The sequence below is a fragment of the Carcharodon carcharias genome, chromosome 21, assembly GCF_017639515.1.
Source record: "Carcharodon carcharias isolate sCarCar2 chromosome 21, sCarCar2.pri, whole genome shotgun sequence".
NCBI classification, from domain to species: Eukaryota; Metazoa; Chordata; class Chondrichthyes; order Lamniformes; family Lamnidae; genus Carcharodon; species Carcharodon carcharias.
The window spans coordinates 86947407-86971597 of record NC_054487.1 but is presented as its reverse complement, the minus strand read 5'-3'; the positions used below and the strand labels follow the sequence as shown (position 1 = coordinate 86971597).

The window sequence follows — 24191 nt, the reverse complement described above, 5'->3', positions numbered from 1 at the left end:
TTGATGTTTCCATTTGTGGCCATAAATATGCAATAGTTACAAATAAATCCAGTACGGAATACAGGAGATACTTCTTTACCCAGAGCATGGTGAGAATGTGGAATTGGCTACACAAAGTGATTGAGGTGAGTAGTATAGTTGTATTTAAAGGAAGCCAGATAACACACGAGGAAGAAAAGAATAGAAAGATATTTTCATAGGCAGGGTCGGGAGAGAACTGAAAGCCTTGTACCATTTCCCTTACTGTCTGTAATAAGGGTGGTTTTTGGATAGGAAGATGTGTGTTTCTTAGCCCTCTCTCCTGGAGTATGTGCAGTCAATTTAAATAACAGCAGCAAGCTTTTGTGGGTTTAAAAAATAGAGGGCTTTTTTCAGGTATTCAACCCTCTAAGCCTAAATGCTACAATAATCACTCAACTCTTGTGTGTGTGTTCATGCACACACATACACAGACACACACACTTGAGAAAAATACAGTTAGAGAGGATACTGTAATTTTACAAGTTATAAACAAAATCATAATTCATAGTTCATATTTCTGGCTCATTGTAGGAGAACAGTTGTGGGCCTGGTAAAGAAAGGAGTCTTTTCCACTGTTGAATGTAGTTTAGATCAGTTTGAATAGCTGGTGTTGGATATTGGGATTATTGCAGGATTCCCTCTAAGTGGCGAATGTTTAGCAGTTCACAAGTTAAAGTGATTGTGGCTGTTGTATCAGAAGGTCCAATTTCATTACAGCTGGACTTGGATTTAGGAATCAGACTGGGAAACTTTTTAAGATATTGCAGCCTCAAAGTTTAAAAAGACTTTGGTGTTACTACCTTGGTCTGCAGCTGATGTTCTACAGTGGCATTTTTTGCAGACTGCCCAGGTGTCTCTGGATCTTCGGGCAATTCAGGGTGTTGGTATCAGAAGCCATTTTTAGTCACATGATGAACTGCTGTTGTCCACCCAGAATGGCTGAAAGCCATTGTGATACAGTGGAAATAGATGATGGTTCTTCACACCAACTTGTGGATAACTAGTTTTCTGAAGTTCTCCTTTTGTTAAATTGTAAATTTGGATACGTGGAGTTGAGAATTCCATTGATTCTGAGTTTGGAGTAAATGGTGAACAATGGCAGGTGTGAATTCCACAGAGGGCTGCTGTGTGGGCATGTCCATTCAAGGGTGAACCCCCCACCCACAGTGATTCAATTAGGAATTTTCTGGAAGCTTGATGTACTTGATGTTGAATGGGCAAAAGTCACCTGACCCTTGGCAGCCATCCAAGCCACCTAGCTAGTGTCCATTTAAAAAAAAAACTGCTCCAGAAGCTTCCATATGAGCACTGTCCATGTTTAAAGTGATGGTTAGGACATACTTTCACTGGGCATGACAACATGTTGATGGGGTTAGATGAAGAGGGGCAGGAGGAGGCTTGTGTCGAGAATAAACATCAGCATGAACAGACAAAATGTGCATAAAATGGCTATCTTAGGAGCTCATATAGCATATATTTGCACTTCAAAATATTTCACAGGATGTGAAGAACTTTGGGATAACCTGAGAGATGTGATGAGGCATGATGCAAATACAGGTTCTTTTATTGACATATACATTTTCTTAACGAGACATTCTGTGCTTTCTTTAAGGGCATTCAGAACCTTTTCAAGCGACGCAGCTTTGGAACAATGTTATTCATGCCCTCCACACCCAGGTAGACTTGAGGCAACAGAGACGGCATTGGAGAATGCACAGTGATTGCTTTACTGGTGCCGATGCAGTTGATGTGGTGCTCAGTCATCTCATGCAAAACGTATACTTCAGCAACAGTGAGATTTCACGTTTGAAGGTGGCTCGCCTTTGCCAGGCTCTGATGGATCACAAAGTGTTTTGCCCTGTTGGTTCTAGACTCTTCAGTAAAGAGCAGGAGATGATGTTTGAGGACCGCAGTAGCAGTCTCTATAAATTTCTGGACAGTTGCTCTTTGCCAGGAGCTGAGAAAGACCAAGAAACGGAAAATTTGTTGTATCATGAGAGACCAGTGACAAAGAGGAAATATCCCAAGTAAGATTTCTTTTTCATCCCCTTCTCTGGACATGGGCATTGCTGTTAAGGCCAATGATTATTGTCCCATCACAAAACAAAGTAGCTTGCTTGGCTACTTCACAAAGCAATCAACCAAACTGGTGTGGAATAGGAGTCAGATGTACACCCAGATTAGGTAAAGACAACAGGTTCTTTCCTTTAAAGAACGTTAATGAAACAGCTGAGTTTTTGTGCCATTCGGGCAGGTTCATCTTTACTGATACAAGATTTTTATTTCCAGATTTAAAAAGAAATTGAACTCTAACTCTCAGACTGTCGTGTAGGATCAGGAATTGTGTTCTCTGTATTACCACTCCAGTAAAGTAGCCACAACACTACCATAACCAGCAGTTTCAAAATTAACTTTAGATTTTTGTCTGTTGTGAACTGTCGGGGGTATAGGATATTATTTGCTCAGTTTTTTGAATATAAATATTAGTTGAAAGCATAGTACTAAAATATAATATGTACTAGTGCAAAATACATGTGAATGTGCATAATTTGATTTCTTCTCCATGGATCTACAACCTTAGCTGTAGAAAAACAACCCCTGTCACTTCATAACTGACTGAAAAGCAGTGAGAACACAATCTAGGTTAATTGATCATCAGTTATTCTTTTACAAGTTTTTTTTCCCCTCAACCTATCCAAGTTAGAGAACTTGTTACTGTGGAGGCTAGTATGTTTGTATGGAATTAGATAGTCTACAGCACAAAAATAGGCCATTTGGCCCAATGGCTTATGCCAGCATTTATGCTGCACGTGAGAACGATGAGCTGGAACGTCCATGTGCCATTCTGTGGAATCTTCCTATTCCACGCCTCCTCCCTCTGCCATTGTTGCTTGGGCCTGGATGTGACATCTCTTGGCCACCCAGAAAGAGCAAACATTCAGTACATTGCAAACAGTATTTCAGATTTGATAGCTGCAACCTCTAGATTGCAGGCACCATTTCATAAAATATTTCATTTTATACTTTCAGTATTTAATTACCAGCTGTTTAATTTTTGTAATACCAGTCTTAAATAGTCAATGACTAGAAAGTATTCCATGCACCCTTATTTCCAAAACCCAGATATGAAATTCTAATTGTTGCTTATTTTTCTTTTAAACAGACCAGATAAAATAACTTTATCGAATCCTCTTGCCTTGGAAACTCATGATAAAAGAATTGAAGAGCTTTTGCAAACGATCAACCTTCATCCATCACTAGCCCCAAACCTTAAAGTAAAAAGACCAACCAACCTGCTCTCCAAAAAAGGTGAACCTATGTTTTTTTTTGAAACAATATCTTTGTGGCCAAAAGGATCAATGTATGGAAAAGTGTTTCATTTTTCTGAATGTCTGTTGCTGTGTTTCATCTGAAATGTGGTTTAACTTTCTTAAAAGCAAAGTTACTAAATCTTGTTCACATTTTCCATGCTGTGTTTTGATAAAGACCCACAATTTAGACGTTGGTCATTCATTTAATTTTATTCCCTAGTACGTAGAATGGACAACAAGTTTTATGTGCAGTTTAAACATCTTCTGACACCACCAGGAATCTCCCAAGTTCCTACTAGCAATTCGAGTTATAGCACACTCACTGATTAACATGGGTTTCATCTGGAACAGAACTCTCATTTCAGATTAGATTCTCATTTTCTTCTCCTATTTGGCCTTCCCTTGCATGCAGTCCTGTGGCACCAATCCTCTTGCAGGAAGGTGTGTGCAAACCAGTCTGTGTCACTGGCATCAGTGTGACTGCTATTCAGTGATCGGGGAGTTGTTAAGAAGTGGGCACGGGGTGAGTTGAACATACTTGGTTTCCTCATTCCACCACCGCCCAGCCCGCCCTCCCAATTCCGTTGTGGCTACTTATTTAGTTTTATTTATACTCAAGAATCAACCAGGGAGAAATGGAGGGAAATTTTAGAATAAGCTGTTCTGTTTGGTTGAGAGAGAGACTCGACGGTTGCAACCCAGTAACCAATTTTAATCATACTTTGTGCTCAAGCTGAGGAATGTTAGGGTATTCAGATAATCTCAATTTTTCAGATACAAAGTCTGTTTCTTCTACGCTTCCCAAGAATGTGTGTCAGTCCTACCCCTGCAAAATTAGCCCCTATTACACCATTGTGGGTTTATTTGACTTCCTAGATCAACAATCTGGTTGAGTGTCATTACCACTTAAAGAACTGAAAGCAATTTTTGTGCTTTGGTTCCTTGCCTGCAATAGGTCTGGTTGACACTGCCAGTTAATGCTAGCTTGAGAACTCTCAGACCAAGTTCAAAGGATCCTTTTAACCAGCAATCAGAGGAGACTTTCATTCTATCAGCCTGGGCTGAATTTGAACCTAGATCTTCAGTCTCAAAGGCTGATGCTTAATCCACTAACTTCAGTTTCGTATGGTGTCTTTCTTATTGGCCTAGCTGAAATGAGGAACTTGTTTGGGAAATTGTGCTCAAGGGCAAGGAACTGGGCTAACAAATAAGCTGTCCTGTTCATGCTCCCTTTCAAACCATTGACCATTCCTCAACCCAGAATTTTAAGGAGGGATCAAAACTTTTAAATCGTGTTCCTTTGTAATTAGTTGTTGTAGTCTGCCTCTCCAGAGCCAATGAAGTAGTTTTGAAATGTGCTTGTTGTTATAATGTAGGGAAGCACAGCAGTTAATTTATTAACGTATTCACCAGTTTAACAATTCTTATTTCTCTGCTCTAGCTCCGTTTTCAGTTAAAGCTAACTCAAAATTGGATGTTGCATTTCAATGTGCAAATTGCATGCGTTGACTAACTCGTGTGTGGCTGTATGATTCTTTGTAACGAGCATGTGAACACTAATGATGTTTCTACTGTGCTTCTCTTCTACTTTCAACACCTGGGGTCTGACTTGCTCCACAACAGTTGTAGAGGATGTTTGGAAGCAAACCACTTTGTTGCAGCTGCTCCATTTAATTCACCTTCCCATCTTGGACAGCATCCTGGAGTCTCCTTTGAAGGTGGAAAAAAGGCGACTAGCTCAGTTCAATCGGCAAACTGACCTCATTATCTCCAACACATTCCTGGATCGAGAGGTTTCTAAGAGCCTAAATCTACCCTAGTTAGTATCTGCAAGTAACTTTTTCTCATTCAAAGAGTTTGGAATAAATAGCATTTAAAGTGCAGTAAGTATGAGATATAAAATATTGTCTTAAGTTGTTACTGTACAGAGAAGATGAAATTAATGGAAAATCTATAGTAACCCTGTTTCTCCCTCTTATTGGTCCCTCGAAGGAACATGAGGCATTATATTATGTGTGTATAAAATCTTCAATTGATCTTTTTCTGTGCTCTCTTGCTTGCACCCTCATATTTGGATGTTTGTTATTCTTTGCAAATGTCAGGCACAAAATTCAAATAGTACATTGTAGAAATGTTGACTCAAAGAAAACCAATTTTCTCCAAGAGTTTGTAGTGCTATTTTTACCTAATTGGGTGCAGGGTGTTAATGGCCAGCATTTTCCACACCTGCCGTGAGAGAGGCGGTGCCCCAGCCAGAAATATATTGATTTGCGGCGGGACCGGAAGATTCTGGCAGTGGGCAAATGCGGAAAATTCTGCCCAATGTCTTGTCAATGTCATGCCTATGTAAGTTAAGAGAAACAGGGGATGGGTATTAATTTTGTTTAAGCACATATAAATAGGAAATAACTGGGATACTTGGTTGAGTGGGAGGAGAGCTGAGAGACTGAACAAGTCAATACACTCTCTCTTAATAAAGAAAAGCTCTTACTTGGTTTCAGCTTCACCAACCTGCTTGGACTACAGTGTGTCAGAAATTAATGTGAATCATTCTGAGGATGACGGATACAGGTACCTGGAGAGACTGGAGAAGTTGGGATTGTTCTCCTTGGAACAGAGAAAACAGAGGAGATTTGATAAACGTGTTTAAATCATGAAAGATCTAGATAGAGAAACTGTTTCTCATGGCTGAAGGGTCAGTAACCAGAGGGCAGAGATTTAAGGTGGTTGACAAAAGAGCCAGAGGTGACATGAAAAATCTTTTTACACAATGAATGGTTAGGAATTGGAATGCGCTGCCTGATAGGTTTCTGGATACAGATTCAATCATAGCCTTCAAAAGGGAATTAGATAAACATTTCTGAGAAAAAATTGCAGGGATATGAGGAAAAAGCAGGGGATTGTTTGTCAAATGAGCTGGCGTAGACTTTTTGGGCTGAATAGCTGCCTTCTGTGCTGCAATATTCTGATTCTATGAACTGAACTGCTGAAATTCACCAAAAAAAGGCCAATCTTGAAAATTCTGGACAGGAATACGCGATGTCTTAGTCAAGACAAACTGTGCATGAGATACGCTTCTTCAGTCTCCGTATTGTGTTTTTATTTGTGTCTACAGTACTGATGAGTGGTTCTCAGTGGCAGTTGATTGCCTGGAATATTTCCCAGATGAGGTGATTGTGCGCGCAAGTGAACTGTTATCTCAGATCGTAAATGACAGAGAGGCTGCAGGGACACACAAAAGGGTGCTATTTGAAACTATAGTGCGGCACTACAGTCAGAACAGGGAGCCACTTCTCCGTGACCGATATCTCGACATACACGCAGGGATCATTGAACTTCTAGGTAAGGGATTCGTTTTACAGAGCTGTGTGAATAAACCCAATGTTGATAATTTGATCCTAAATGGACCAACATGATTTTCATTGCTTGTGCATGATAAACCTTAGCTGCTAACGTGAACAGAATTTCACAGCGAGTCAGAAGATATGCTCATTCAAAATCATGCAAAGTTATACATATCTGACACAACATGTATGAAATATATCCCTCACCTTCCTCTCCCTCCCAGAACCATGATAGGGACCGCTTGTCCTCACTTATCACCCCACTAGCCTCTGCATTCAAAGGATCATCCTCCGCCATTTCTGCCAACTCCAGCATGATGCCACTACCAAACACATCTTCCCTTCACCACCCCTGGTGGCATTTCGCAGGCATCGTTCCCTCTGGGACACCCTGGTCCACTCCTCCATCACCCCCTACACCTCAACCCCCTTCCATGGCATCTTCCCATGCAACTGCAGAAAGTGCAACACCTGCCCCTTTACTTCTCCCCTCCTCACCGTCCAAGGGCCCAAACACTCCTTTCAAGTGAAAGAGCATTTCACTTGCACTTCCCTCAAGTTAGTCTACTGCATTCGCCGCTCCCAGTGCGGTTTCCTCTACATTGGAGAGACCAAACGCAGACTGGGTGACCGCTTTGCGGAACACCTTGGGTCTGTCCGCAAGCATGACCCAGACCTCCCTGTCGCTTGCCATTTCAACACACCACCCTGCTCTCATGCCTACATGTCCGTCCTTGGCATGCTGCATTGTTCCAGTGAAGCTCAACGCAAACTGGAGGAACAGCACCTCATCTTCCGACTAGGCACTTTACAGCCTTCCGGACTGAATATTGAGTTCAACAACTTTAGATCATGAACTCTCTCCTCCATCCCCACCCCCTTTCCGATCCCCCTTTTTCCAATAATTTATATATATTTTTCTTTTCCCACCTATTTCCATTATTTTTAAATGTATTTCCATCCATTGTTTTACCTCTACCTTTTAGCCTATTTCGATGATTCCCCCCACCCCCACTAGGGCTATCTGTACCTTGCTCGTCTTGCTTTCTACCCTTAATTAGCACATTCCTTAGCTAATATCACCACCTTCAACACCTCTTTGTCCTTTTGTCTATCACATCTTTTGGTTATCTCCACCTATCACTGGCCCTCTATCCAGCTCTACCTGTCTCCCCCCGCCCCCCCCCTTAAACCAGCTTATGTTTCACCTCTTTCCTATTTTTCCTTAGTTCTGTTGAAGAGTCATACGGACTCGAAATGTTAACTGTATCTCTCTCTGCAGATGCTGTCAGACCTGCTGAGTTTTTCCAGGTATTTTAGTTTTTGTTCTGGTTTTCCAGCATCCGCAGTATTTTGCTTTCATCATATGTATAAAATATAGTTGATTTGCCTGTGACTGGTCACAGAAGGAAGTGTCACTTTTTTTCTAATAACTGCATGAAATAACTCTTCATGCTCTTTCTGCTTTTGCCTTCCTTTTTTCTCTTTTCGGTTGTTGCACTTGTTTCTAATTTCATCTGTATCATTGCTACCCTCCCCCCCTCTCAGTTAGTCTCTCTTTCTTTCTGTCTGACTTTTAGTGTGCCTCTCTCCAATATGTGTGTACAGTTCTCGCTAATCTTTCCATGTTAATGTGATTGATCTTTTGCTTTTGCTGGAAGATGAGAGGAAACCAGGAAGGGTGAGGTGGCAGGGAGGTGCTGCATTATTGGTGAGGAGTGATAAAGTGGAGGATGAGGTTTAAGGAAAGACACCATCCGATGTTGAGAGGATCTTGGGGAGGTGGGTTGGGGGTGGGGAAGCAGGGGTTTGGGGTTTGAACACCAGAAGAGAGCAGACTGATAGGCCTTTGTCTGGGACTGTGTGAAGGGAGGGCTGCGCCTGGGACTAATTGTGAGAGTGATATCTGGGAATGTTGAAGTCTGGAAACATGGTGGAGTCTCCATCTGGAGCCTGGGAGACTCTGCTCTGGCAGTTATACGGGGATGGGCTGCATAAAGATAGGAAACCTGGTGGAAGTGAGAGGGGCCAAATGAGGTTGAGAAACACTGGAATGAGGGGGCTCTGCATCCTACTTTCGGTAAGTCTGCTGAATAACTTTGATTTAACTTTTGCCTATTTAACTAGTTGATAATTTCATCCTATATTAGCGACTCAGCAAGTCAGGTATTATCTATGGACAGAGAAAGTGTTAACTTTTCAGGTCGATAACTTTTCATTAGTTCTGGAAGAAGTTAGAGATGTAATAAGTTTTTAAGTAGACTGGGAAGCAAACAAAAAAACAAGCAGGGAGGTCAAAATACACTTGGCAGGGCAGATGAGTGTACAGAGAAACTGGAAATCACTAACTGACAAGCAATTTCTCACTATGATCGGATGGATCATCTGACTCGTGAGATATCTCCTGGTCGATGTGGTATTTTGTATACTTTTGTTGTGCTGAATCATGCCTTTCTGAGATGTCACACTTGACTGAGTCATAATATCAGACTGCCACACCTTCCCAGGTAGTAGTTGTGATTGGCTAAAATGAGAGCCTACATGATTAGTCATCAAACAAACCTCCAATGACTAAATGTGAATGTATCAAAAGCAATTTGATTTACATGATAACTAGCAATAAGCATTAAGGAATCTGAAGAAAGCTAAACAATCTGAGCATGCAATTTTTGTTTTTATAAGTTTCCAATCCAGAATTAGCAAGCAACAGGAAGTAACCAATCAAATGATTTAAATTTTCTCTGAAAGAAAGTGGCTTTGATCTCGGGGCATCCAAAAGTACTTCACAGTTAATTAGGTACTTTTGAAGCATAGTTGCTGTTCTGATATAGCAAATACATCGACACTTAGATTAAGCAGTCTTAAACTGGCACAATTTCTTCTTGACAGTAGTAGAAAAATAAATGCATTTTATGACACAATACTCCTATCTTAGAAAAGAATCATCACAAAAATTGCTGTATAATTAATATATTGCTTTTTTTCGACAAAATTATAGAAAGTGGGAAGACTGGACAAGCTCTGGAAGCTGCACAACTTTGTATTGGGTTGTTGGAGCCTAACTGGAGAGAGGAACTGCACAGATTGCTGTCCTTCATGGCTGTTGCAGCTGCCCCTGGTGCTTGCAAACTACAGAAACAGGTTTATTGATATTTTAAAGCTAATTTGGCAAAACTTGAAGTGAAAAATATGTTTTAGAAGTATTTTCTGAATCTATTTTCAAGTATTTTTTAAAGACTGGGGCAAAGAAAAGAATATTTGGTAACATTTTATTGTTTGATAGCTCTAAAGATCAGAAGAAGAAACGTGTACGGTTATCAAATATACAGACCCTAAACGGAAGCGGCAGTGTTTTCTAAGAGCTGCTTGTTTTTTGTTTCAGGCCATTCTGTTTGAAATCGGCTCGGTGATGAATTCCAAAATCAATTTCTAAAAATTGGGCTGAAAAGAGAGAATTTGTGTTTATATAGTGCCTTTCGTAACTCTCAGGAATCCCAAAATGCTTTACAGCCAATGAAAGATTTTTCATGAAGTGTAATCACTATTGTAGTGTAGGAAATGTCAGCCAATTTATACACAGCAAGATTCCATAAATGACGAGATAAGTAACTGCATAGTCTGTTTTTAGTGATGCTGATTGAGAGAAATATTGATCAGGACACAAGAACTCATCTCCTTTCAGTGAAATAGCCCCTGCAGGATTTTTTACACCCACCTGAGAGCAGATGTGGCTTCAGTTTAATGTCTCACCTCAAAAATGTCACTCTTGACAGTACAGTGCTCGTTCAGTACTGTATTGGGAGTGTAAGTCTGGCTTAGGTGTTCAAGACCCCGGTTACCAAGAGGAGAGTTTGCATATATGTGTTATATGGTTGACTTTGGAATCGTACCCCAAACAGCCTGCATCATAATTGCTCCAGTTGGTTGTGTAAATGTTGCAACTTAAAGCTATAATTTTATGGATAACTTTTATTATAATTTATTCAGGAGCAACTAGTCAAGTGAGCTAATGGCAGGTAGCTGTATAATATAAAACTAATTATTTGTGAGTAGTGGGTGACTATTAGCACTGCATAATTCGCACATTGCTTTTATGTAGCAATCTTCAGGCACACAAGTACATTTGTTTTTATTCATTCATGGTATGTGGGCTTTGCTGGCTGGCCAGCATTTATTGCCCATGGCTCATTGCCCTTGAGAAGGTGGTGGTGAGCTGCTGCCTTGAACCGCTGCAGTCCATGTGGTGTAGGTACGCCCACAGTGCTGTTAGGGAGGGAGTTCCAGGATTTTGACCATGACAATGAAGGAACGGCGATATATTTCCAAGTCAGGATGGTGAGTGACTTGGAGGCGAGATTCCAGGTGGTCTTGTTCCCATCTATCTGCAGCCCTTGTCCTTCTAGATGGTAGTGGTCGTGGGCTTGAAAGATGGTGTCCAAGGAGCCTTGGCGAATTCCTGCAGTGCATCTTGTAGATGGCACACACTGCTGCTACTGTGCGTCGGTGGTGGAGGGAGTGAATGTTTGTCGATGTGGTCAAGCGGGCTACTTTGTCCTGGATGGTGTCGAGCTTCTTGAGTGTTGTGGGAGCTGCACTCATCCAGGCAAGTGGGGAGTATTCCATCACACTCCTGACTTGTGCCTTGTAGTTGGTGACAGGCTTTGGGGAGTCAGGAGGTGAGTTACTCGTTGCAGGATTCCTAGTCTTTGACCTGTTCTTGCCCTAGTAAGTTCTAGAGTACTTTATATAATGAATAATTGGAGACATGGCATATGTCGTGTGTAACATGCTTCGGGTGCGAGGCTGGAAACAATGGTTTCCAAAGCGCCTCTCCATTTGGTTTTCTCACCTCATGTCTGGGTCCCATGTAGACTCATTGATAGGGATTGATCACTGTGGTCAATAACTCCATTATCAGTGTATCATGTGACCACTAGGATGGTAGAAGATGAACAGGTGGACCTTGGTCTCTTTCTGTCTAGCAATTCCCATCTTGCTAGGCAAGAAAGGGATACAGTGAAGGCTGAACATAGAGAAAGGGAAGGTGAGGTTGGTTGCAGGGAGAGAAATCTGGGGAAACTCCAGAGGGCAGTGGCAGAATAAGCAGGCACTGAAGGAGAGTTTTTTTTAAATGAACCTGCAGGCTGAGCATTCCTAATGTGGTTTCAGTTACATAAGATCTAATTTGTGAGAAAAGTGTACGGATTGCTCCAATTCTTTATCAATCTTCTTTGGTTAGTGTTAGATGCTTTAAAACTGCTCAGTGGAGGTAGTTTAAAAACATGTTTTGCGTAAAGGTGCTGGAAAATGTAGCCTAGATCCTTTGATTTCCTTGTCAGACTGCAAAGGTTGGATGGCATCTCTGTTTACAGAATTGCAAAATGCAACTGAGACCAACTGTGTAGGAGAGAACTGTTTCAATATTTTAGACTTCTGAACAATATAGCCTGAGCTAACCGCATAGAATTCCTGTTCAAGTGTAGTATTATACTGATTGCTGGATGAATATGCTTAGTCTAACAATGCTTACAGGATCTTGGAATGTTAGTATTTTTTTGGTGTGGGGGTGGGGTAGTGCAGAGACAGGTGGCAGGGAGGGTTTAACATCTGATCCATTTTTCCCTCTGGCTTGTATTTCAGGGGTTCAATTCTGATTGGAGTGCGGTCGTCCTAATTTGGCACACAGTTCTATTCCTTCCTCTAAACTATGTGGGCATACTTTGTGTGAAGACTGACATCTGAATGCGATGTATTTGTAAATAACACCAACCCCTCCCCACTCAGTATTACTTACCAAATGATTCAGATGTTCCTGCTTTTTTCTTAGTTTTCTATTTACCTCATTGTTCCGAGCAGAGTCTTGTTGCTAATATTAAAGAGTTCGATAAGAATGTCAGAAAATACAAAGTTGAGGAAAAGTATTTGTAATCCATCTCTTTGGGTAATTCCTCCCAAATGCCTGCTCCCTGATATACCTCTCTAATTCATCATTGTACAGTCCGGCTCTCTAGACAATTCATTGTGTAAATCCACCACCCTCTGTGATCAGTAGCAATAGCTAAACTATCTCTACACCCCTACAGTTCTAAGATTGATTCTTTATGACAATCTTGAGCACATTATTTGCATTTGATTCCCTTGAGAATTTTGAATCTATTTCTTGATATTATCCAGAGTGAGTAATCTTTGACTCAACCTCTGTCCATCGCTCAGGTACCTTAAACTTTGTGTTATGAAAGCTGCCATGGCATTTATTTAAAGAAGAGCAAGAGTTCTCCCCCGTGTCCTGGCAATTATTTATATGTCTCTTAGATAACCTAGCCATCAGCGGATTGCTGTTTTGTGGGAGCTTTCTGTGTTGGACTTACCAGCGCTGCAACAGTGATTGTTTTAAAAGTATTTCATTGCCTCTCAAGCACTGGAATATCCTGGTGTTGGTGCTGTAGACATTCAAGTTTTTTTTTTCTTCCTTTCAGTTGTGCACTGCTGCCAGATGGTGTAGCTGTTGTATGACGATCAGAATTGTATACAGTGCTCTGGGTGTGGCTGTACCAGTGCTTGTCCAAACTCATTCTTGCTCCCAGGCCTTGTGTTTTACCCCTCTTGATTTCTGATTTTCTTTTTAAACAGAGTGCCAACAGAACTGTGATAAGGAGAACCTTCACCAAAGCTATTGTACAAAGCAAATTTCGATCAAAAACACAGGCTGAGAAACTGGTCGTATTCCTAATGGATAACCACACTGACATCTTCAAGGTACAATATTGGTGAGAAAGGTTGAGTATCCATTTAGGAAAGAGCATTGCCTGTTCTCGCTATCTCTAATGGTATCTGTAACAGGCAGTTGATTGCCACTTGAAAGATGAGAAAGTTCTCCTGTGAACAGGGCTCACTGCTTCAGCTGAAGTCGGGAGCTGCCTGTCGAGGTTGATGTTTTTTGTGCCGTGACTCCTAAGAATTTCAATTGTCTTATTCTGAAAATGGAACTTCATTGAATTTAGAACAGGCAAACAGGCCATTCAAACCAACCAGTCTATGCTGATGTCCTTCCCAGTTCCAGCATCAAAATGGTGCACTTAACCCCTTCTAATGTTCCTCAACCTCCCTTTACTTTCTGGTCTTGAATTTGGTGCTTTCCGACACACACTTTTTTGAACTATCTTTAATATACGCAACAATGTTTGACTGGGTTGATCATTGTAGCCCGAGCATCTCTAGCATTGGCTTCTCTTCCCATCCTTGCACTGTTGCCTCTGGAATTCCCTTAAGTATATAGCCACATCTTCATCTAGATGATGCCCCTCATCCAGACATAGATGGTTAACTTCAACTTGTCAGCTGCTTGACTCCCAGCTCTCCCTCTTCACCGCCTCCTGAGCCCCCCCATTGCCTTTTGTTTTTGGATTGCTTGTTTGAACCTAGTCTGGGATGAACCATGATTTTCTGCAGTCGATGGTTGCAGGGCTGGAAGCTATTGCGCCACATCTTCTGATCAGTTGTGATGCTGTGTGCTTTGCTGCTGACTGCTGATATCATTGTGTGCTTACCTTTCTGCGCACTTTCAGCTGGGAATTCCAATCCTGGCTGGAAGAAGGAAGCCTCAGCGCAACAATCCAGGAGAAAACTAGCGAAGAGGACGTGGCTCCTTTTTTATCACAATGGCTGTCTTTTTAAGATTAAGTTTTTTTTTAAAGGTTGCAGTCTCTCAGTGGGGTTGGCAGATTGGTGGGTGAGGGGAGGTGGGGAGGAGTTGAGTTAGGAGAGTGTTGGGGGGTGGTTGGTGGCCAGGTTGGTCAAGGGCGGGTGGTTGAGTCGGGGTGGGGTGTTTTGGGATTTGTTTGGGTTGAATTATGCTGTTCGAGTTACACCAGAAATTAAACAAGGTAACAATTCTAGGGTAAGTATCTGGATAAATTGCATCTATCTAGCCAGAATCCCTGGCACAGATCTGTGTAAGAGAAATTCGTGGAGAGCCTGGGGCAGCATAAATTTGACAATTGGAAGCTTAAACTTACCAGGCAATTACAGTGCATGTGTGAGCATCAGGACTTCCTCTGCGTCCTAAGTCCATCAGCAGTGTAAGTTCAGTGCATCGCTACTCCAAATACTGGCTTCATAGTTTTCACAGGGCAGGAAAGTGAGTTTGATGCAGAAAATCAGCCATGATCTATTAAATGAGGTGGTAGGCTCAAGGGGTCGTCTGGCTTACTTGTCTCATTGCTTGAAGCAAAAGCTGGATGCCCTTAACCACTGATTTCCTTCCCTTCCCAGCTACTGTCTCAGGCTGTTTGCGCTCTCAATATCCCATTCGAACCTGAGCTGAGCTTCTGACCAAGTCAACAAGATCAGTAAACTTGGTAAACATTGTCCATCTCTGCCCTACCTCAGCCCATTTGCCTGCTGGGATCTTTATCCACATTTTATCATCCCAAAAGTTGATTATTCTAGTTTTCTCTGGGCTGGTCTCCCATCCAGCACTTTCCATAAACTTTGACTCCTGCAAAACTGTGCCGCTCACCCATTGGCCCTGTCCTTACTGTCCAATATTGGCTGCCGGTCCATCAACACTGTCAAGTTAAAGTTCCAATCCTGGTGTTGAAATCCCTGTGTGAGCTCGCCCTTCCCCATCCCTGGAACCTCCTCAAGCTCTGCACCCTCATTAGAGTTTCCTGTTTGCCTGACTCTAACCTCTTGTGCATTCCTTCCCTCACTTTGCACGCGACCCAGTTGTGCCTGCAGCCACATAGCTGCATGCAATGAAATCCCCTCCCTAAACCTCTGCCTCAACTGCTTTCAGGCTTTCTTTATACCTACTCCATAATAACTCTTATACCTACTCCTGTGGTTTTTTTGGTGTTCTTTTTTTCATTCTGCCTCTGAACCATCTGGAGATGTTTGTCTCTTAAAGCAGTTATGTAATTGTGAGTTGTTTTCCTGCACATGAGCAGCAGTTTTGACCCCATGTGCTTGTTCCCTTTTCCTTTATCTCTTTGTTCAGCAAATAATTACTTTCAATTCGCTGCATAATAGACTTTTCTTTTAATCAAGTTGTTTTCTGGTTCAATTTTACGAACCTAGTACAAAACACTCCATAATAAATTTGCCAGAATGAACTGGCCCCTTAAATTCACATTTTAACTCATGGGGGTGGTTATTAAGAAGCAAGTGGTTTGTCAACATTTTGTGACTTGTATCTTAGTAAAGTACTTAAAACAACCTTTATTTTTGAGGTAGAGACAATGAACTAATAAGATCAAGTGTGACAATTTATTTTATTCCCTCCCCTGTTTTTCAATTAAATAGATCCCTGGTTCTTTGCTTCAGATGGTCAGGAAGAAGCTTTTTTTCCTTCAGGAAGGAGGGGATCCTGATGCTTCTGCAGGTACCTTGGGCACATCCTATTAAAAGCATGCAAAGTTCTTTCATTCCCTTAATTGTCTTTAGCTACTTGCAGCAACATGCTTTTTATTTAGCTGAAATTAATTATTATATTGTCTATTTGACAAGTATCCCTACAATGCAGAATGACCCAGTTGGGGTCCCAAGTTTCATTGTATGCTGACAATGCAAAGTTAAAGTTAGCACAGCTGAGAACCTGCCTAAAGCTCATCTTTGCTTTCTGGTTGTAGGCTGATCTCATGGTAGAGAAGATGCTGAATAGAATAATCCTGAAGTGAATGCATTACCAATGACACTGGATTTCAAAATCTTATTGTTTTATCACCATGGTCCATTTGAGCCTATTTTACTGGAAGATGCATTAATGCATTTAACCTTTCACTTTTTAAAGCGCTTCACAATCAATTAATATTTCTTATTGAAATGTAGTCGCTGTTGGTATGCAAGTTCAGCAGCTGGTTTGTTCATAGCAAGGTCCCAACAACAGCAAATGAGATGGATGACCAGCTGATAATTGTTGGTTGAGGGACACACTCTTGTTCTTTGAATGATGTCATGGAGTCTTTTATATCCACTGGAACCAGCAGACAGGGATCACTGTTTAATGTCTCATCAGAAAGATTGTGCCTCTGGTAATGCAGCACCTCCTTGCTGAGTACAACCTTTGATTGTATGCTGAGGTTGAGGAAAATTTGATCAAGATGAGCTCCAGGGCAGCGTATCTGGAGGGTACCTACCTCCTCCGCATCCCCACAAACCACCCTGAAAGTTCCTAGCTGAGGATTGCACTTCCTTTGGGCAATTGCCCTGCACTTGGGGCCATCCGATAATGGGATTTAAATCACAAACTTCGGATGGTTCTGACTGTCATAGAGCTATAGTTACCCAGAAAAAGTTAGAATTAAAACCACTTCTAGCTTCTGGGTAACTATAGCACTGACCTGTCCCCTGGCCCGACACAACCTGACCCAAACTGGGCCGTGGCTTACTTAGCTTCAACTGAGCTGCCTTTGACTGTAGGCCTTGGGAACCTGCTGTGCTGCAGTGACCTTGCCCCACCCCAAGTTGGAAGATCGGGCGAAATAGGAGCGAATTTGTTTTAAGGTAAGAAACTAGGAGGGGAGTGGCAATCCGACTGAATTGCCCCTCCACTGGAAGTTACAGGCTAAAATGTCATGACCAAACATTGGCAAACGTCAATGTTGCAAACTAGATGTTATAACACGAAGAGGATTGTGCCTATGTTGAAACTAATTTCTATATGCACTATAAAAAGCTGAGTCTCCTGAAATTACTTGGTGACTAAAATTGTGAAGCACATAAAGTGGATATGAAAGTGAAAGGCTGACAATCATAGCTGGTGCCTTTGGTGATATTTAGAAACTGGTTGTCTTTTTGACCTTCTACGATATTTTTTAAGATTGGGGGAGAAGTACAAAAATACTGGAGTATTCCAAAAAGAGAACCGAGTGCATGCTGAGTTGTTGAGCTCAGAATAGTATATTTTGAGTGAGGTAAATGGAAGAGGATAAAAGGGCGGTTCGAGACGCCTACCTGCAGTGAGACCAGCAGTGGAGTGACATCACAGACCACAGCGTGACGTGAGTGCAGGGAAAGCAGCTGATTGTTGAGTATTTCTAGTCCTTAAAGTAAAAGTAAGGACTTTAGTTTGTGTTTAGGTCTCTAGTCTTTTTTTTCTCTTTCTTAAAAGTAGCTGCTTAAGTAAAGATCGATACTGGTGTAAAAATAATTAATTACAATAAAGTGTAAAGAGCAGGGATACTAGAGTAATTAATTAATAAATTAAATAAAATATGATAGCGATGGCAGGACGGGTCCTGTGTTGTTGCTGCTGCAGCATGTGGCAAGATGATCCAGAGCGAACACATCTGTAGTCAGTGCTTGCAGCTTGAGGAACTTTAGATCTGAGCTGCAAACATTGCGCCACATCAAGGAGGGGAAAAGGTTATCTGGGCCCTTTGCTCCAGGAGGCAGTCACACCCCTCCGATTGGATAATTCAAATTTTTTGTGATCAGGAACAGGAGGGTGTGACTGCAGGTGAGGGGGGTATGGGGACCCAGGACATAGTGTTCGAGGAGCCTCGGCCCCTGCAGCTGTCCAACAGTTACGAGGTTCTTGCAGGCTGCGTGGACGAGAGTGGGGACTGCAGGGAGGATCAGCGAACTGACTACGGCACCATGGCTCAGGGAGCCATTCAAGTGAGAGGAAGAAATAGGAACGTAGTAGTGGTAGGGGACAGTATAATTAGGCGGATAGATACTGTTCTCTGCCATCGGGAGCATGGTTCCTAAAGGCTGTGTTACCTGCCCGGTGCCAGGGTTAAGGACACCTCGGGGCTGAAGGGGAACTTGGAGGGGAGAGGGGGAGGGAGGGGAGAGGGGGAGGGGTGGGTGGGTGGGTTGGGGGGGGGGGGGGGGGGGGGGGGGGGGGGGCTGTGTGGTGGAATCCATTTGTCATCCACATTGGTACCAATGGCGTTCATGAGACCAGAAAGCAGGTTCTGCTGAAAGAATTTGAACAGTTAGGACTAAATTAAAAAGCAGAATCTCCAAGGCAATAATCTCGGCATTCCTAATGGAGCCATGGGCAAACTGGCATAGGGTAAATAAAGTCAAGGAGTTAAATGCGTGGCTCAGAGATTGGTGTGGGAGGAATGGGGTTCAGTTCATGGGGCACTGGCACCAATACTGGGGTAAAAGGGAGCTGTTTCGGTGGGACGGGCTTCACTTGAACTGAGCTGGGACCAGTGTCCTGGCGAATCGAATAACTAGGGCCGTAGAGAGGACTTCAAACTAACAGAGCGGGGAGGGTTCTGTAGAGGGGATATGTAGGCTTACAAAGCAAAAGGATATGGCAGCATTGCAGGGCAGCTATTTAGGTAATGATATCTAGAGTGTGACAGGAAGGGACAGTGTGCAAACATTTTTTTTTAAAAAAAAAAAGCAACAAATAGGGTCAAGGGGGGAAAAAATGATAAAAAGGCAAAATTAATGGCTCTTAAATGCACATAGTAATCGGAACAAAATGAATTAATAGCACAAATAGAGGTTAATGGGTATGATCTTATAGCCATTACGGAGACATGGTTGCAAAGAGATCAAACCTAGGAACTAAATATTAAGGGGTATGTGACTTTTGGAAAGGACAGGCAGGAAGGAAGGGGTGGTGGGGTAGCTTTGTTTGTACAAGATGGAATAAGTACGATAGCAAGAAATGATCTTGGATTAGCAGATGTAGAATCCATATGGGTGGAGGTAAGAAATAACAAGGAGAAGACGACACTGGTGGGAGTACTCTGTAGGCCCTCTAACAGTAGCTATATTGTAGGACAGCGAATAAATCAGGAGATAATGATGGAATGTAAAAAAGGCAGTACATTAATCATGGGTGACTCTAATCTCCATGTAGATTAGGAAAATCAAATTCGCAGAGGTAGCCACGAGCAAGAATTTAAAGTGTATTCGGGACAGTTTCCTAGGACAATATGTTGTGGATCCAACAAACAGAGCTCAGTGGGTATGATCTTGTAGCCATTACAGAAGCATGGTTACAAGGAGATCAAAGCCTGGAACTATATATTCAGGGTTTTTTTAATTCATTCATGGGACATGGGCTTCACTGGCTGGGCCAGCATTCATTGCCCATCCCTAATTGCCCTTGAAGGTGGTGATGAGCTGCTGCGGCAATCCTTGTGGTATGGGTACACCCACAGTGCTGTTAGGAAGTGAGTTCCAGGATTTTGACCCAGCGAAAGAACTACGATATATTTCCAAGTCAGGTTGGTGAGTGACTTGGAGGGGAACTTCTAGGTGATGGTGTTCCCATCCATCTGCTGCTCTTGTCCTGCTAGATGGTCGTGGTTGTGGGTATTGAAGGTGCTGTCGAAGGAGCCTAGGTGAATTCCTGCAGAGCATCTTGTAGATGGTACACACTGCTGCTATTGTGCACAGGTGATGGAGGGAGGGAATGTTTGTAGATGTGGTGCCAATCAAGCGGGGCTGCTTTGTCCTGGATGGTGTCAAGCTTCTTGGGTGGTGTTGGAGCTGCACTCATCCAGGCAAGTGGGGTGTAGTCCATCAACACTCCTGACTTGTACCTTGTAGATGGTGGACAGGTTTTGGGGTGTAGAAAGTGGGTTACTTGTCTCACTTCCTAGCTTCTGACCTGCTCTTGTAGCCACAGTATTTATATGGCTAGCCCAGTTCAGTTTCTGGTCAATGGTGACCCCCAGAATGTTGATAAGGGGAGATTCAGTGATGGGAATGTCATTGAACATCAAGGGGCAATGGTTAGATTCTCTCTTGTTGGAGATGGTCATTGCCTGACACTTGTGTGGTGTGAATGTTGCTTGCCACTTGTCAGCCCAAGCCTGGATATTGCCCAGGTCTTGCTGCATTCGGACATGGACTGCGTCAGTATATGAGGAGTCACAAATGGTGCTGCACATTGTGCAATCATCAATGAACAACCGCACTTCTGACCTTATGATGGAAGAAAGGTCACTGATGAAGCAGCTGAAGATGGTTGGGCCGAGGACACTACCCTGAGGAACTCCTGCAGTGATGTCCCGGCGCTGACATGACTGACCTCCAACAACCACAACCATCTTCCTTTGTGCTAAATGTGACTCCAACCAGCGAAGAGTTTTCCCCTGATTCCCATTGACTCCAATTTTGCTAGGGCTCCTTGACACCACACTCTGTCAAATGCTGCCTTGATGTCAAGGGCAGTCACTCTCACCCTACCTTGGAGTACAGCTCTTTTGTCCATGTTTGAACCAAGGCTTTAATGAGGTGAATAGCTCTGGCAGAATCCAACTGCGTGCCAATGAGCAGGTTATTGCCAAGCAAGTGCCGCTTGATAGCACTCTAGATGACCCCTTCCATTACTTTACTGATGATGGAAAATAGACTGATGGAGTGGTAATTGGCCGGGTTGGATTTGTCCTGCTTTTTGTGTACAGGATGTACCTTGGCAATTTTCCACATAGCCTGGTAGATGCCAGTGTTGTAGCTATACTGGAACAGCTTGGCTAGGGGTGTGGCAAGTTCTGAAGCACAATCTTCAGTACTATTGCTGGAATATTGTCAGGGCCCATAGTCTTTGCGGTATCCAGTGCCTTCAGTTGTTTCTTGATATCATGTGGAGCAAATCAAATTGGTTGAAGACTGGCATTTGTGATGCTGGGGACCTCCGGAGGAGGCTGAGATGGATCATCCACTCGGTACTTTTGGCTGAAGATTGTAGCAAATGCTTCAGCCTTATCTTTTGCTCTGATGTGCTGGGCTCCTCCATTATTAAGGATGGGGATATTTGTGGAACCGCCTCCTTCAGTGAGTTGTTTAATTGTCGTCCTCCATTCACAACTGGATGTGGCAGGACTGCAGAGCTTAGACCTGATCCATTGCTTGTGGGATCGCTTAGCCCTGTCTATCACTTGCTGCTTATGCTGCTTGGCACTCAAGTAGTCCTGCGTTATAGCTTCACCAGGTTGACACCTCCATTTTTAGTAATGCCTGGTGCTGCTCCTGGCATGCCCTCCTGCACTCTTCTTTGAACCAGGGTTAATTCCCTGTCTTGATGGTAATGGTAGAGTGGGGGATATGCCAGGCCATGAGGTTACAGATTGTGTTTGATTGCTGCTGCTGATGGCCCACTGCTCGCAGTCTTGAGTTGCTAGATCTGTTTGAAAACTATCCCATTTAGCACAGTGGTAGTGCCACACAACACGATGCAGGGTATCCTCAATGTGAAGCCGGGACTTCATCTCCACAACGACTTTACGGAAGTCAGCCCTGACGACACCGTCATGGACAGAAGCATCTGTGGCAGGCAGGTTGGTGAGGATGAGGTTGTGTGTTTTTGCCTCTTGTTGGGTCCCTCAAAACTTGCCTCAGACCCAGTCTAGCAGCAATGTCCTTTAGGACTTGGCCAGCTCAGTCAATAGTGGTGCTATCAAGCTGTTGTTGATGCTGGAGATTGATGTCCCCCAGCCAGAGTACATTCTGCGCCCTTGCCACCCCACCCTTAGTGCTTCCTCCAAGTGCTGTTCAACATGGAGGATCACTGACTTATCAGCTGAGGGAGGGTTGTACGTGGTAATCAGCAGGAGGTTTCCTTGCCCATGTTTGACCTGATGCCATGAGACTTCATGGGGTTCAGAGTCAATATTCAGGACTACCAGGGCAACTCCCTCCTGACTGCACACCACTGTGCTGCCATTTCTGCTGGGTCTGTCCTGCTGGTGGGACAGGACCTACCCAGGGATGGAAATGGTTGTGTCTGGGACATTATCTGTAAGGTATAATTCTGTGAGGATGACTGTCAGGCTGTTGTTTGATTAGTCTGTGAGACAGCGCTTCCAATTTTGGCACTGGACTCCAGATGTTAGCGAGGAGGACTTTGCAGGGTCGACAGGGCTGAGATTGCTGTTGTTGTTTCCGGTACCTAGGTCAATGCCAGGTGGTCTGTCCAGTTTCTTTTCTTTTTTGTGACTTTGCAGTGGCTTGCTAGGCCATTTCAGAGGGCATTTAAGAGTCAACCACAGTGCTGTGGGTCTGGAGCCACGTGTAAGCCAGACCAGCTAAGGACGACAGATTTCCTTCCCTAAAGGACATTCATGAACCAGAAGTCACCAGGATACCAGGCTATGTGACTTTTCGAAAGGACAGACAGAAACGAAAGGGTGGTGGGGTAGCTTTGTTAGTGTGAGATGGATTAAGTACGATAGCAAGAAACGATCTTGAATTGGAAGATGTAGAGTCCATATGGGTGGAGGTAACAAATAACAAGGGGAAGAAGACACTGGTGGCAGTAGTCTATAGGCCCCCTAACAGTAGCTATACTGTAGAACAAAGAATAAATCAGATAATGAAGGCATGTAAAAAAAAAAGAGGCAGTACATTAATTATGGGTGACTTAATCTCCATGTAGATTGGGAAAATCAAATTGGCAGAGGTAGCCATGAGCAAGAATTCATGGAGTGAATTTGGGACAGTTTTCTAGAACAATACGTTGTGGATCCAACCAGGGATCAGGCTATTTTGGATCTGGTAATGTGTAATGAGGCAGGTTTAATAAATGATCTTAATAAGAGATCTCCTAAGAAACAGTGACCATAACATGCTAAACACTCAACTGTGCTAAACTTAAATAAGGGTAATAACAACAAAATGAGGACAGAGTTGACTGGAGTGGATTGAGATAGGATTTTAGCAGAAAAAAACTGCAGACTTTTAAGAAAATAGTTCATGGCGCATAACGAAGATATATCCCAGTGAGGAAGAATGATTCTAGGATGGGGATAAACCAACCATGGTTAAGCAAGGATGTTAAGGATAGTATCAAATTGAAAGAAAAAACATACAATGTGGCAAAGATTAGTGGTAAGCCAAAAAATTTGGGAAGTTTTAAAAACTAACAAAAGATGACCAAAGAAATAATGAGGGAGAAAATAAACTGAGGGTAAACTGGCAAGTAATATAAAAACTGACAGTAAGAGCTTCTTAAAAATATAAAAAGATAAGAGAGGGCAAAGTGAACATAGACCCCTTAGAGAATGAGGTTGGGGAAATAATAATAATGCGGAACCAGGAAATGGCAGAGGAGTTGAATAAATACTTTGCATCAGTCTTCACGGTAGAAGACACCAATAGCACTCCAAAAATACTAAATAATCAAGGAGCAAAAGTTGGGGAGGAAATAAATACAATAACTATCACTCTGGAAACTAATGGAGCTAAAGGCCAATTAATCTTCAGACCTGATGGGTTACACCCTAGGATATTAAGGGAAGTCGTTACAGAGATAGTGCATGCACTGGTAGTAATCTTCCAAGGTTCCTTAGATTCTGGAAAAGTCCCAGAGGATTGGAAAACTGCCAATGTAACGCCCTTATTCAAAAAGGGAGACAAAAAAACAGTAACTGTAGGCCAGTTAGCTTAACATCTGTCATTGGAAAAATGTTATTGTATAGAATGTAATAGCAGAGCATTTAGAAATACATAATATAATCAAGCAGAGTCTGCATGGCTTTATGAAGGGGAAATCATGCCTGACAAATTTATTAGAATTCTTTGAGGAGGTAACAAGCAG

At 42.7% G+C, this 24191-nt stretch overlaps 1 protein-coding gene across 3 annotated transcripts in view; it reads left to right on the top strand.

The window, feature by feature from the left end:
- Window positions 1–24191, top strand: part of depdc4 (DEP domain containing 4) — a 39993-nt gene that overhangs the window by 10827 nt on the left and 4975 nt on the right. For 2 of the 3 annotated variants that reach the window (XM_041216100.1, XM_041216101.1), the window contains 7 exons: window positions 1634–2048; window positions 3185–3330; window positions 4956–5151; window positions 6448–6674; window positions 9675–9817; window positions 13307–13432; window positions 15980–16058. In XM_041216100.1, coding sequence (XP_041072034.1) covers window positions 1634–2048; window positions 3185–3330; window positions 4956–5151; window positions 6448–6674; window positions 9675–9817; window positions 13307–13432; window positions 15980–16058 — 1332 coding nt within the window. The remainder of the gene's footprint in view (window positions 1–1633; window positions 2049–3184; window positions 3331–4955; window positions 5152–6447; window positions 6675–9674; window positions 9818–13306; window positions 13433–15979; window positions 16059–24191) is intronic. The other variant, XM_041216102.1, reaches the window with a different exon arrangement.